Raw genomic sequence first — 14462 nt, 5'->3', positions numbered from 1 at the left:
CATAAAAGAAATTTGAATAATAATTATTTTGATTATTTTTATAAACGGAAACTTTTAGGGTAACTAATTCAATTTTAATTAAAAAGAATTTATATGATAGTTAAAAAAAACAACTTATATCTATAAACCATGAGAAAAAAGATTATATATTAATAGTGTAAAAAGTTTTCGAATGTCATCCAATCAAATTTCATCATATATGATAAAATTGTTGACTTTTATGATAATTACTTAAAAAGTTATACCAACGATGACCTGAAATTAGATGAGTGTAAACTCAAACATTATTACAATATCTTTTTCACACAAAACAAAAATGTATTTCTGTTATGTAAGAGGGAATGAAAAAGAAATTAAAAATATATGATTTCCTTGGATAACTAATACAATGAAATTTATTTTCTTTGGAAGGGTAATTTTGGAATATTAACAAAAATGTAACCATGTGGGGTGAAATAACAATTCGTGGAATGAGAATAGAAATTCCCATGGTTGATTGGATCTTTGCTTATTATAAGGCCTCACCTAACTAATGGGACTCGGCCTTCCCAGCACAAGGTCTTCTTGCAAAAGGAGTTGCTATTCTCACCTCAATGTCTGCTATTTACTTGCTATTTTCACCCCAAGTGCTTTAAATTTTATTTTTCCAAAGTATCATTTTTTATACAATGGGAACATGCTCTGCTGAGTAAAAGGGATGAAAAAATTACACAATTTCCATTGTGTACTTTACATAGTGAAAATATATCTTTGTTGGGTATTTTTTAGCATCTCTCTTACTTGACGAAAATATATTTCCATTTTGTTATTTTTTTTTAAATTGTCATTAATTGTAAAAGGTTACTTTTTTTAATTATTTTCGAATTAATTATGATACAAATCATCTTGGTAAGGAGGGAGGGGGTTGCTTATGTTTGGTCACCTATGCTTGAAGGGTTGGAAAATCTGCTGTTGGTGGATCTTTATGAATCAATGTTGCTGGAATATAGGATTGATTAATCATGCTCAAGTGATTTTCAGAAACCCCTATGTATCCATATTTGGGAGAAGATAAATTAATTGGGGCTGCAACTGAAGATGGTATAATTTCTGTCAAAAGTGCATACAACTTGATCGTGCAAAAAAAATTTGCAGTATGAGAATTTTAAAATTGAATGTGACTGGAATTTGATTTGGAGAATGAAGATTCCCCCACTTGTGAAAACCTTACTATGGAGAGCTTGTCGAGATTACAAGGTCTAATTGAGGAGTAGAGGAGTTGAATGCTCAACCATTCATCCCTTGTGTGAAACAAATATAAAAACAACTTGTCATGTATTTGCAACATGTCCTGTTAATGTTTGAGATAGACTGCAAGACCATTGTCGATAAAGTCAATAAATCAGTGCAAGATGAATCAGAAATTGTAGTTATTGTAAAAGAGTGAGAGGTTGTTATCTTTTAGTCAAGGCAAAAATATGTTTAGGGTCTCACTAAAATATTTCGTATTAAATTGTTTCCCCAAAAAATAAATTTATTGGTCTCGAATAATAATTTTGTTAGATAATTTCTTGATGTGCTTAACATACTTAATTATTTTTTCTTTACCTTTTCAAACATATTGAGAAGATGCTGAAACCCACTTTTATTTCATCTTTTCCATCCCTAATCTCATCAAGAAGTGCGAGAAAATCACACAGTGATAAAAAATTACAAACTTTTTAGGGGATTAACCATCATAAATTGTTTAATCATTTTGTGGGGATTTTAGCTGTCACAAGTTATTTAATTCATTTGTAATTAAATTACACATGTAAGTATGTTAGTAACACAAAATAACAGTTAATCTTATCAATAAGGACCTTTAAAAAATATTTTATTTTTACATGAATCAAATTAATATAAACAAAATTATGAGAAAAAAATAATTTTTAAATTTTAAAAGAATTTCAAACATATTTTATCCTTTCATCGATCTTATAAGGTTTTTTTTTTTCAAGAGGTAAGGAAATGGTGTTGCTAATGCTTTAACAGGGGTAACCCCGTCTTTATCTATTCTAAATGTTTTTCATCATGTTTCCATGCCATAAGCAGATAAGCTATTTTTAGTATATAAAAAAATAGTAATAGAATTAATTGTTTTTTTTTTACAAAAATATAGAATTAATTGTTATATAATTAGCCTTTTAATTTAAATTATAGTCTATGATAACACACATTACCCTTTTTAACTTTAATTAATTTAATTATGATACAATTTAGTATGGGAATTAATTTGGTTATTATTAATAAAGGTAATTCATACGAAATTAATTCCATTACTTTCATAAATGATAATTTCTATGTAATTAAATCGATTTTAATTAAAAAAGTTATTCTATATGATACTAACTACTATTGAAAAAAGTAAATTATATCTTAATTCTTATTTTTTTTAAAAGATATATCTTAATTAATTTCAAAAAATCATTTATATCACCATTAATTTGATTGCTTTTAAAAAATATTTTATATCTATAATTAATTAAAAAAATCATTAAAAAAAATAACAAACTGAAAAATAAATTCCTGTTGAGCAAAACAAAGTGAAACCACATTTTTATATGTATTTGATAAATAAAAATGTGTTTCCGTTTGTGTAAAAAAGGTGTCAAAAAATTACACAATGAAAATATTATTCCATTGACAAAATATACAATAAAATCATGTTTTCCCTGTATTTCTAGGCACAGGTAATTCCATTATTTATTTTGTTAACAAATTTGTGTTTCCTTGAAAAAAATATTTTTGGAATAATAAAAATTTAGAATGTATTTGAAAATACATTTTAGTTAATTTCTAATTTTTTTATTAGCTAAAAAGTTAATTGACTGGTTAGTGAACATGATTTTTTTAGTAGTTTTTAGTATTTTTTACACGCAGATTGAAGTAATGTTCTTTAAAATATTAATTTTTAACTTTTTTTTATATTTACTTCCTTTTTGTCTTTAAATATTTATCAGATCTTCTTTTTAATCTTTTTTTATTTAAGGTAAACTTTTATTATTTTTTTTTATCATTTTTATAATTTTATATTTTTCAACTACTTTAACCGATAATGTTGTCAAACACTTATGTTTCAAAAAGATAAATTTTCAACTATCAACTAATTTTTTCAGTTTTTAACTAACTTTTCAACTACTTTTTTTAAAACATAACCTTAATATATTGTAATATGTTATGTTATTATGTTTTAAAAAAATGTTATATTATTTTGTATCAACATTTATATTAATTCTAATTTGACATATATATTAATTTTGATTTAAGTATGCTTTGTGCTATCTCACGGGTATGAGAGGGATTATAACTTATGAGAGTGTTGTAAGATCCGACAATTATGCATAAGAAAAATCGTAATCTAATCTAAAAGACAAGTATGATTTTAGAAAGAGGGATGGGATTATATACATTAGGAGTACACTGAGGTTTAATAGTCTGGAATTTGTAATGTGATCATAGAGTTTGATCAAACAATCAGGTGTATTTTTTTTTTTTGTAAATTATTTTTTAATTCTTTATTTATTCAAATTAGTTGATATCATATACTAAGAATTGAAAATCACTATAAAAAATACATATTATTTGACTAAATTCTTTGATGATCTGACAATTTTTTTTTTGATAAATATACTTGTTTCATATCATTAAGGATATTATGAAGTACATGTGTGGGAATATAATAAAAAACATGAGAGCCTGAAAAAAAAATCTTGATGTCTTGTTAGCTTATGAGCCACAAGATTAACATTTCTTGGAATTAAACTCACCTGAGAGTTTGTAATTAACTAAAAATAACATTTACTTTCAGCCAAGATTCTGTAAAAATCAGATGAACCCTTGGTGCCTGATTGAAGGTTATCGTGAAGTGTCTTGCAATCTGTTTCGAAGACAAGGTTATGTAGCTGCATCTCATGAACCCACTCATGACGCGTAAATGGTTTGAGTCTTGAGAAATGTACCATTTGAATCACGAAGGCACATACTAACACCAAAAGATTGATGTTCCTTGAATATGGTTGCTTCACAATTGCATTTTAATGTACCATTCACTGGTGGAGACCAAGACTGAACATCAGCTTCGCTCTTGCAGACATCCACGAAGAGTCCTCCAAAAGAAATGCTTGATTTTTGGAGGTAAGTTTAAGTTCCAAATGGCCTTCCAATTACCATTAGTCTTGAGATGATCAATTTCCAGCATGTTTTTCTATTACATTGTGGTAAGATGAGCGAACACTGCAATCTCCACCTATAAAGCACTGACATCGACATGTCGGTATCGGATATTGACACGGACGCGTGTTAGACACCGGACACGATAAGAGATTGTGGTGTCCGTGCTTTATAGATCTCCACTATGAGTGAATTTCCAAATTAGCTTTGTGGTCATAGGAAAGGAGGTTGTTGAAGTCCCCAAAAATGAAATTTCGGTCCTCAGTTCCAGCTAACATAATCATTCACCAAGGCAATTCTTTTGGCACATAATTCATCCACATGGCCCATGAAGCCACAAAGATAACAATAAGGACCCAGACGCCTATATTTGAACTGCAGTTCAGTTGCGTCTCCACCATAACTTTGACGCGCATGAAGGCTCTTTGGAAGTTTGAATTACTCTTGTCGTCATATTCAAGAAAGCTACCAATAAAGTTTCCCAGGTTTTCACCCACTACCTGTGACATGAAACCTACTGGCAGGTTATGTATCTGAATCCAGAAGGGAATAGAGAAAAGGGGGACATTGATAAGGTTTTCTCCATTCTTGATAGCACCCAAAATTAACATGTGCTTATCAAAACTCCTGGGTCCAAACTTCTGCCATCCTCTCTTTCATGATAGGGACACAAATGCTTTTGTACGAGATTGAATTCCATGTCGGCATCATCTCCGAAATTCAGCCCACTAGAAAAGAAATGCAAGGAACCCTCAAAACAAAAAGAAAGCTCAAATCTTACTCGCTAATCTCACTAAAATCTAATGATAATTGATAGAGAAACATGAATTTCCTATTAAAAAAGAGCGTAGGAGGAAAAACAAAAATTATCCTAAAACATTGGAATGAAACTTACTAAATCAAATCGTGAGAACACTAATTGGACAGAAATTAAATTTGCGAGATTGAAAAAAATTAAGCACATATCATGAATAAACAGCGAGAGAATCGTGAAGCTGTCAGTGAAAATGTATTCGATATTTCTAGTCCATGGGAATAATTTTTGCATGTCTCCTCCGTCCGGACCTAACTAAATGATGATAGAATATAAGATTATGTCTTTTCTAGGGATAACAAACGTATAGAACAAAAGGATTTGAAAGTGTTTGTAAGACTAAAAAACATGTCTCTTCAAAACTACTAAAAGATAAAGTTTCTACACCTATAGAAACTAAAAGAGCAATATTCCCTTAAAAAATTAATCAAGTGATATACATAAATTTTAGAATTTATTTTTCTGCATTATCAATATAAAAAAATATATTAGCAATCAATTAAAAATAATTTTACATATGTTAATCAACAACTTATAATCTTATCATCCATAATAATTTATATTGAATGAAAATATAATCCTATAACAACTACTTATGATTATGTTTGCCAAACTAACTAAGTTAAGGGTAATTGAAAGTTAAAATTTGATAATTGGAAGTTAAAAAATCAGGTTAATAAATTTAATAAATTATAATCGTTCGGTGAAATTATTTATTAAAATAACTAAAAAAATAAAAAATGATAGAAAAATAATAAATAATATATTTAAAAAGGATAATCAATAAATTTAATAAATACATTACAAATAAAAATAAAAAAATAAAAAAAATATTAATTGAAGTAGCATTTAATTTTTTTTAAAAATTATTAAAAAAACTTATTTATGGAACCTTCAAAGTCAAATACCCTTTTCAGTTGATAAAAAACTTAAAAAGCAAGTAAAATGGACGTCATTTATTTAGTAAGAATTGTTGTTATTAAAAAAAAAAAAATTACTTTCAATCAAGTTGTGGCTGGATTGATTGAAAGAATTAGGGAAGAATCCTTGAAAGATATGATTGTGATTTCCAAAGATTTAAAAATAAAAAAATAAATAAAAGACACAACACAGAATCGGAAGAAGACTTCTTCTTTCACATTCACAATTCACAAGCAAAGCAAAGCAGGCAGCAGCAGCGTCCAGGTACATCCCCTTCCTCCCTCCGTCGAACCCACGCCTCCCAATTCCTAATTAGGGTTAGGGCTTTCCCAATTTCAATGACCTTCTCTTCTTCCTTCCCCTCACAATCCCTATTCTTCATCGTTCTTCTTCTTCGTTGGGATTAATCAATTAACCTATCCTATCGTTTCAGTATCTTCTTCTTCTGCTGCTTCCTCCATGGACCTCTCTCACCCTCAATCCAACCTGTCCCTCGGATTCTCTTCCTCCCACGCCTCTCCGCCTCGCCGCTCCGACCCGCCGGTGCCGCTGCAGCTCATGGAACCGCAGACGGAGAACGGCAACAACCTAGATGTCGAATCGGACGACGACGACGACGACAAAGAAGTCGAGGAGTTTCGCATTCTAGGCCACTCAATGTGCCTCAAGAGGCGAAGAGATTGCGACTCCTCCTCCTCCTCCGCCGCCGCCGCCAAGAGGGTTTCCGTCGAACCCGATCTCGACGCGCGTAAGGCCGCCGTGCGCGCGTGGGGCTGCCAACCCCTCTCCATCGCTGATCCCGACATCCACGAGATAATGGAAAAAGAGAAGAAGCGTCAATTTTGCGGGATCGAACTCATAGCCTCCGAGAATTTCGTGTGCAGGGCCGTGATGGAAGCGTTGGGGAGCCACTTGACGAACAAGTACTCCGAGGGAATGCCCGGCTCGCGCTACTACGGCGGGAATCAGTACATAGACGAAATCGAAACTCTCTGTTGCGAACGCGCTTTGAACGCGTTCGGCCTCGACCCCAAGTGTTGGGGGGTGAACGTGCAGCCATATTCGTGTACCTCTGCTAATTTTTCTGTTTACACCGGCTTGTTGCTGCCTGGTGATCGTATCATGGGGCTGGATACTCCTTCTGGAGGGAACACTAGTCACGGTTACTATACTCCCAATGGGAAGAAAGTTTCTGGTGCTTCCATTTTCTTTGAGAGCTTGCCCTACAAGGTGAACCCTCAAACTGGTTACATTGATTACGATAAGCTCGAGGAAAGGGCGCTTGATTTTCGCCCCAAGATACTTATTTGTGGTGGCAGCTCCTACCCTCGAGAGTGGGATTATGCCAGGTTTAGGCACATTGCGGATAAGTGTGGAGCTGTGTTGTTGTGTGACATGGCGCAGATTAGTGGCATAATTGCAGCCAAGGTGTGAAATATTTTCGTCGTCCTAAACCTTTATATGTTGTTCATGGTTGTTGCTTGTGAAAATTTGTGTTTGTTGATGTGTCACTACATTAATTTTATGCGTTACTTATGTTATGACTGTTGCCAATTTTTCTTTTCCATTTTATCCCTAAGCTACAGAAGTTCATTGTTGTCCTCCAATGGTTGCTCATTTTGTGTAAATGATGACAACCCCTTCTTTCATGTTCTTGCTGGTCATGGCTATCCTACTTAGTTATATTGTCCGAACGACATTGAGTGCTGGTTTTGGACTTTTTGTTGCAACTCTCTTCGCTTTTTTTTTTTTTAATCTTTTAATTCCTGTAAAGGCTATTTGGGTTTCTGCTTAAGATTTGATTTGATTGGATTTTGATTTTTTCTTCTTTTAAGTTGCACTAATTCAGAAAGCTTAGTGAGATTATAATTTTAATCAATTGATTGATGATTGATGTCAGAGTTCCTTTATGATTTATAAGACATCTGGATCATGGACTGTGAAAATTCTATTTAGTTTTTGACAAGTGATGCTATTGTGTCTTTTTTCACTTTTAAACTTAAATACAAGGTCATATTCTGGCCTTTATAGATAAGGCTGGATTAGTCCACTATTGTCTCTTGGGAAAATATCCAATAACCAATTTGTCTTCAATTTTGAAGAAATGCTCATCATTTGCTTTAATAGTATGGTGTTGTTGTCTTTGCAGGAATGTGTGAATCCTTTTGATTATTGTGACATTGTTACTTCAACAACTCACAAGAGTCTTCGAGGTCCAAGGGGAGGCATAATTTTTTATCGGAAAGGTACAAAGCCAAGGAACAGAGGGATTCTTCTAAGTCAGGGACATGAAAGTGATCAATATGACTTTGAAGAAAAGATAAATTTTGCTGTTTTTCCATCGATGCAAGGGGGGCCACACAATAACCACATTGCTGCGCTTGCTATAGCTTTAAAACAAGTGGCTACTCCTGAGTATAAGGCATACATGCAGCAGGTGAAGAAGAATGCCCAAGCTTTAGCATGTGCTTTACTGAGAAGAAAATGCCGTCTAGTAACTGGGGGTACAGACAACCATTTAATACTTTGGGATTTAAGGCCCCTGGGATTGACAGGTATTGTATGAGCATGCCATATTTTTATGATATATTGCTAATTGATTTTTTTATCTGTTTAATGTCTATGTGTCCATTAGACTCAACTAGTTTACATGTTGGCTACACATTGCATTAGACTCAACTAGATTCTTTGACATTTTATGCCTTCACATTTACATATCAAGATGGGCATATGGATTTTTATAGAAAGAATAGGGGCTTCCTAGGCTTTCCCCCAAAACGTCCTAGGTGTGACCCTGTAGCAGGGCATGTGCTTTATAGAGACAAGGTGACCAATGTCTTTTTGCCCATTCTTATAATGAAATATAAAGTCAATTATATGATCAATTCTTATCTCATCAGAGGAAGTTTGCTACATGCATCGATCAACACCATTAGGCTCTAAAAAACATTTTTTTTTTGGGTAAAACCATTGATGGCAATGTCTTTTTGCCATGGTATTTCTCAATATTTTCGTTGGTGCTTCGTACCCTTTTTAATTGATTACATTTGATCCACTTTTCTTAGAAGCACCTCCACTGTTGTTTTTCTCACGTTGAAACCAACTTAAGTGAGTCCCATTATATTTCTCCTAAGTTGGTGAAACTTGATATTTCTCCCATACATTTGTTCTGGATATCTATAATGTTAGCAAAACACCTTAGCATTGTCATCTTTACTATTATTTTTTGAACTCTTTTAGGCACTTCACCACCAAATATTAATTTTCAGTAGAACATTGCTGGTGTTGTGGTTGTCTGGTAGACTTTTGCTTTGAGTTTATGCTTGAATCCTATTGTTCAAGCTGGACAATCAATGAATTTTTTTTTGGTATATGGTAACAGGCTCTAACACTAAGCTTCATTTTTTTTGTGCTTGTAGGTAAGTTTTATGAGAAGGTATGTGAAACATGTCATATTACTTTGAATAAAATTGCTATTTTTGGCGACAATGGAACTATAATTCCTGGAGGTGTAAGAGTAGGTGAGTAATAGTTTATTATGCTCAAATCTTTTATGCTTTGCATGCTTGGAATATTTAATTGGGTGTACTTTCTCCCGAGGCAGATTTTTATGTTGTATTTGTTACTCAGGTACCCCTGCCATGACGTCAAGAGGATGTCTGGAAGCTGATTTTGAGACAATGGCTGAATTTCTCATTAGAGCTGCACAAATTGCAAGCATACTGCAGAGGGAGCATGGGAAATTGCAGAAGACAACATTGAAGGGACTTGAGAGCCATAGGGACATTGTTGAGCTCCGGGCACGGGTTGAAGCTTTTGCAACTCAGTTTGCCATGCCGGGTTTTGACATTTGAACATGAAGTGGCTGGTGAATTGCCATTATTGATTATTTACATATTCAACAATGGTGGGTTGTTGTCCCTGCTTTTTACAAAAGCACATATTGTGCATATATTTTGTGGAGCTTCTCTCCTCTCTGCATTGTATGCAGCTGTCAGGTTTTCACATGTTGCAGAGTTGCAATCTGGTACAAGACAGTACGAAAGTAGGTACTTCCGTACTGCTGTTGAGGTTTCTTATGGTGATCAAGTATCTTGTTCCTACCTTGGAGGCTGCACCATCCCAGCTGAATGCATCAAGTCAAGCCATTATAGGTGTTGGAACAGGGATTCTTGATCAACCAACCCGAGTACAGAATTCTTCTGGTGAATCTGCAGAAAATAATTACTCTGATAAAGGTTAGACACTTTGAATTCTTTTAGCTGATGTTTGATGCTGAAAGCTATGCTATTAATCCTATTTTTTGCTATATATTTCCCCCTTTTTGGGATCATATCTGTACTCATTTTCGTCAGTACCTTGCCGTGTTAATTATTAAATATATATAGTTTTGATGTGGTAAATATGTGATTGCTTTGTATCCTTGTATTATTTTGCAAAATTATATTTTTTTCCCTCAAAAAGAAAGGTAGTTGGGAATGAAACATATTTCAGAAGCGTTTGAGTTACTTGATGCCTATTGTATTCTTGGGAATTAAACCGTCACTTTCTCTCACGGCTTTGTGGTTTGCAGATATTTTCTCAAACCATCAAAGCTTGGGTTGGATCGTGGCATCATCTTTTATCTCACTTGATAATGTAAGAATGTCGCATATTCTGTGATCGGTATTATATGCATGTTATGCAATAGATTATTTTATTACTCTTTCCAAAATACACTATCCAATTTAGTTTTTTTTTTTTAATTATTGATTTAAATTCACGTATGACTTACTAAAAATGTGGGTTTTAATTTTTTATCTGGCGAGTTTAGAATTATTGTGAATTTTGAATAATGAAAAAAGATCTACATATATTAGTCTTATGCCTCTGGAAGATCTATTGATATTCTAGTAAGAACAAATAATTTATCTTATTAACGAGCCATAAATTTATATTTTTTTAAATATAAAAATTAACTCAAAAACAAATTTTTGACATATATTTAAAGCTGAAACAAATTTGGTAGGAGGGGTTGGGCAACTAATTTATGGCGGTAGAAATAATATTCTTAAAATTGTACTTGGTAGGATTCGACAATTGATTTCATGCGTAGACGAGGCTTAATTAGCAAGATATAATTCTGACTCAAATAAGAGATGCTATGAAAGCTACTTTGTAGGCTTTGAAGCTGTTTGTTTATTGAATCATTGTCAACATGCATGTCATCACGGCTAATAATAATCATCGTCGTAGCAGCAAAGTTCGCATTATTTAGGTCAAAATTGAGAGAAAAGGATACTCTTTCGTCATTCTTTTAATTAATTCACACATTTTTAAGAAAATTGATTAATATAATTATTAATATTAAATTTATTAAGAATTTATATTATTTTACTAAAATTACCTTAAATTTATTGAAACTCATAATCTTTCTTTTTTTCACTTGATTGCATTTATCTTTTAAATATATAATATTTATTAAAGTAATAAAAATATTTTGGTAAAAAAAATAATTAATAAAATAGATAATTTGAATTTTTTTTATATAAAATGAGACAAATAAAACTGAAAAAAAGTTATATATTTAGAAACCTGGAAGGAGAATGACTGGGAACTCTGTAGGTCATGAACATGAATCATGATCGTCAAATGATGTTTGTTGATGCTTTACACTTGAATACGTGTAGGGTAGGACGTAGGACAAGGAGCATTTGATTCCTTTGCCTTCTCTTCACCTCCCGACTTCCTCACCCTTCTAATTCTAGATATAAAAGTGCGGTTTAATCATTTTTTTCCCTTAAAAAATACACATTTCTTTTTATACTTTTGATCTTTATATTTTTTTTCTTTCAAAATATTCTCTGTAATATTATATAATAAATTTTTTATTTTATTGTTTGGAAAAAGGACGAAAGGGAATGGGTTATAATTTTTAACTCCTATATTATTCTTATTTTAAATATATTATCTTTAAGAGACTAATGAGTTGTAATTAAGATTAAACAATGAAATGGAATGGATTGATCATGTCCATCCTTTTCTATATGTTCCATTCCAATTTTTGTATATCCAAACATACCCTTAGCGACTAAAAAAACAGAAATTATAAGAACCATTTTAAAAAAATATATGTTTTAAAAGAACTAAAAAAACTACAACGACAAAAGAAATGGATGTTGTTACACTAGTCCTTAGGTAAAAAAAAAAAATGCCTAAAAAGTCTCAGAAATTGTAACCTGTCACTTACATTAGTTCAATACCTGTTACTTGAGTCAAAATAACAATAAATTGTAACCTGTCACTTAGATAATATTAACATATGCTCATGAATCAAAATAACAATAAATTGTTAAATTTGAAGACTTAAATGAAATGACTTATAATTTTAGTGATTTATTTTACATTTTTTAATTTTAAAGACTACTATGACAATGCTTCACAATTTCTAAGAACTTTTTCTAAGAACTAAAATGTCTGTTTTCTCAAAACATAATTAATTGGTTCAAATTTAGCTGAGGAATATAGGGACCTAATACTTTTAAGATGGGAGGTGTTGTAAATGGTATAAATGAAGACAACTTGAATTGAAAGGAACAAATATTTTTTTCACGCATATGTTTGTTTTTCGGATCTTAAGTTTCATCCACTTGCATTGTCGTTAGTGATCTCTCACTATTACATGCATAAACAAGGTCACCACAGTCTTCCGGCTAAGTATGAATTTGTAAAAGGAAATATCTGTTATAAATTATATTCATGTTAAATTAGGAATTTATTGGAATTATAATTCAAAATTTTGATATGTCAATATCATGTACAAGGAGAAATTTTTTAACATAGCCTTTAAGAATTTACTTAAACTATTAAATAAAACTTTTAATTTACTTCACACATGTAACACTTTCTAATTTAGTGTATGCTTGATTTGTGGTTAAAATTATTATGACACATATTTTAATGCAAATTCAATAGATAAAAAAAAAATTAAAATAAAAGTAAGCAAGTTGATCCGTTGACAAAATGATTTTTGCCTCAAAAAGTTATTTTGCACTGGATTTCTAAAACATGCATTATAATCCCCTTTGGCAAAAGTAAATGCAAATTTCCTTCTCACAAACAGGTGGTTGTAACGTGAGAATTTTATGATGAAGTTCACGACTAAACAATAGAGTTAATTATATATATGGGTAGCAATGGAATAAAGCTGTGCAGTGTTTTGCAGAAGCACACATATATAATAATAACAATGTGTGATTCTGAATTGGATGGAGTTGTTGTTGATGAGGCGAATATTGTTGTACTACGTTAAAATAGATAAGTGTCCTTGGCTGATGGTTCCTTCACATAATCACATAAACATAAACATGTACGTTAGTGATATAGAGTGAGATTCCTTCCTTTGTTGGCGATGTGAAATGACCAGTTGGAAACAATGATGGAGAGAGACGATTTAATTTGAAAAAGCTTCTCATGGGAATCGCACTATACAAGAAGAAAGTGCCTTTTGTCTGATATTATTATCTCTGTTACCATTTGGTCTGATTATTATATATGTATGAATGAAGCTCCTCAGCCTCATCCTCCTTTCTTCTTCTTCACTAACGCCACCATAATGGATCTGTCATTTGTCTTTTCCACATACATACCACACCACTCAGCTAGGTCACCTATATATATATATGCTTCCCAAAAAACAACATATTTTAAGTTTCATGAACACGCTCCTTGTAAAGTCAGTCACCAAAGACGCAAAAATTTAAGTGAAAGACTCCATTAGTGTCTTGTGTATTCGATGGTAATGGTTTAATAATGGCAAAATCTGTTTAATACAAGTTGATATTTAACGATTCTCTTTCAATTTTAACGGGCAAAAAAGACATTAACGTTGTCAAAGGACAATAATGTCTTATTATCTCATTAATGACAAATTCATCTTTTGTTTATTAAAATAATATAAAATTCATATTATTAAAAAATTAATAAAATGGGACAAACTTATAATATTAGATTAGATTTCTTTGTGCACCAAACACAAAGAATTTACTTGTCCCCTGAGAAATAACGTTAAAAGTAAGTGTGTTTAATTGAAGAGAAATAATAAAAAAAATGAAGAGAGAGATTAGAGAGAAGAACCTTGGTGCTGCAGGCAAGATTGAGATGTCAATGTAGTTGAGATGTTATCTTCTGCTAACTTTCCTTGGTTCCTCCTTCCTTATTTTTTTTGTTTAAAAAAAGATTAAAGAGAAAAATAGTACCGTGAGTCCTATTCATTTTAAAATTCTCACCTCTGTCAATAACCAATCTAGTCTCAAACTAGTCTCCCTCAATTTTATCCCCGCAAATTATCTTTGTTTGCAAAAACAAACAGACTGTTAAATATATATATATATATATATATATATATATATATATATATATTAAAAATTTATACCATACATTTAATTATAAAATTTATTAAAATAAATTACACTAAAATTTTTATTGGAATAAATTTAAAAATTTGTAATATATTTTCATAAATTTCAATAAACTTACAATAAACCCTTAAAATGAC

General features: G+C 31.6%; 1 protein-coding gene across 3 annotated transcripts; it reads left to right on the top strand.

Annotated features, from left to right (window-relative positions):
• Positions 1–6081: 6081 nt before the first annotated feature.
• On the top strand, positions 6082–10669 carry LOC114422266 (serine hydroxymethyltransferase 7-like). Of its 3 annotated transcripts, none has more exons than XM_028388540.1 (5): positions 6082–6190; positions 6360–7354; positions 8076–8481; positions 9346–9447; positions 9557–10412. In XM_028388540.1, the coding sequence occupies exons 2-5, from the start codon at positions 6386–6388 to the stop codon at positions 9778–9780; spliced, it is 1701 nt and encodes a 566-aa protein (XP_028244341.1). In that variant the 5' UTR covers positions 6082–6190; positions 6360–6385; the 3' UTR covers positions 9781–10412. The 3 variants fall into 3 exon arrangements, 2 of the variants coding, with proteins under 2 accessions (XP_028244341.1, XP_028244342.1); XR_003668657.1 differs by adding an exon at positions 10500–10669 and having other exon boundaries at positions 6097–7354; positions 9557–10164; XM_028388541.1 differs by having other exon boundaries at positions 6097–6243.
• Positions 10670–14462: the final 3793 nt, after the last annotated feature.

This window comes from Glycine soja, chromosome 8 (genome assembly GCF_004193775.1).
Source record: "Glycine soja cultivar W05 chromosome 8, ASM419377v2, whole genome shotgun sequence".
NCBI lineage: Eukaryota > Viridiplantae > Streptophyta > Magnoliopsida > Fabales > Fabaceae > Glycine > Glycine soja.
This window is presented reverse-complemented; position numbering and strand designations above follow the sequence as displayed.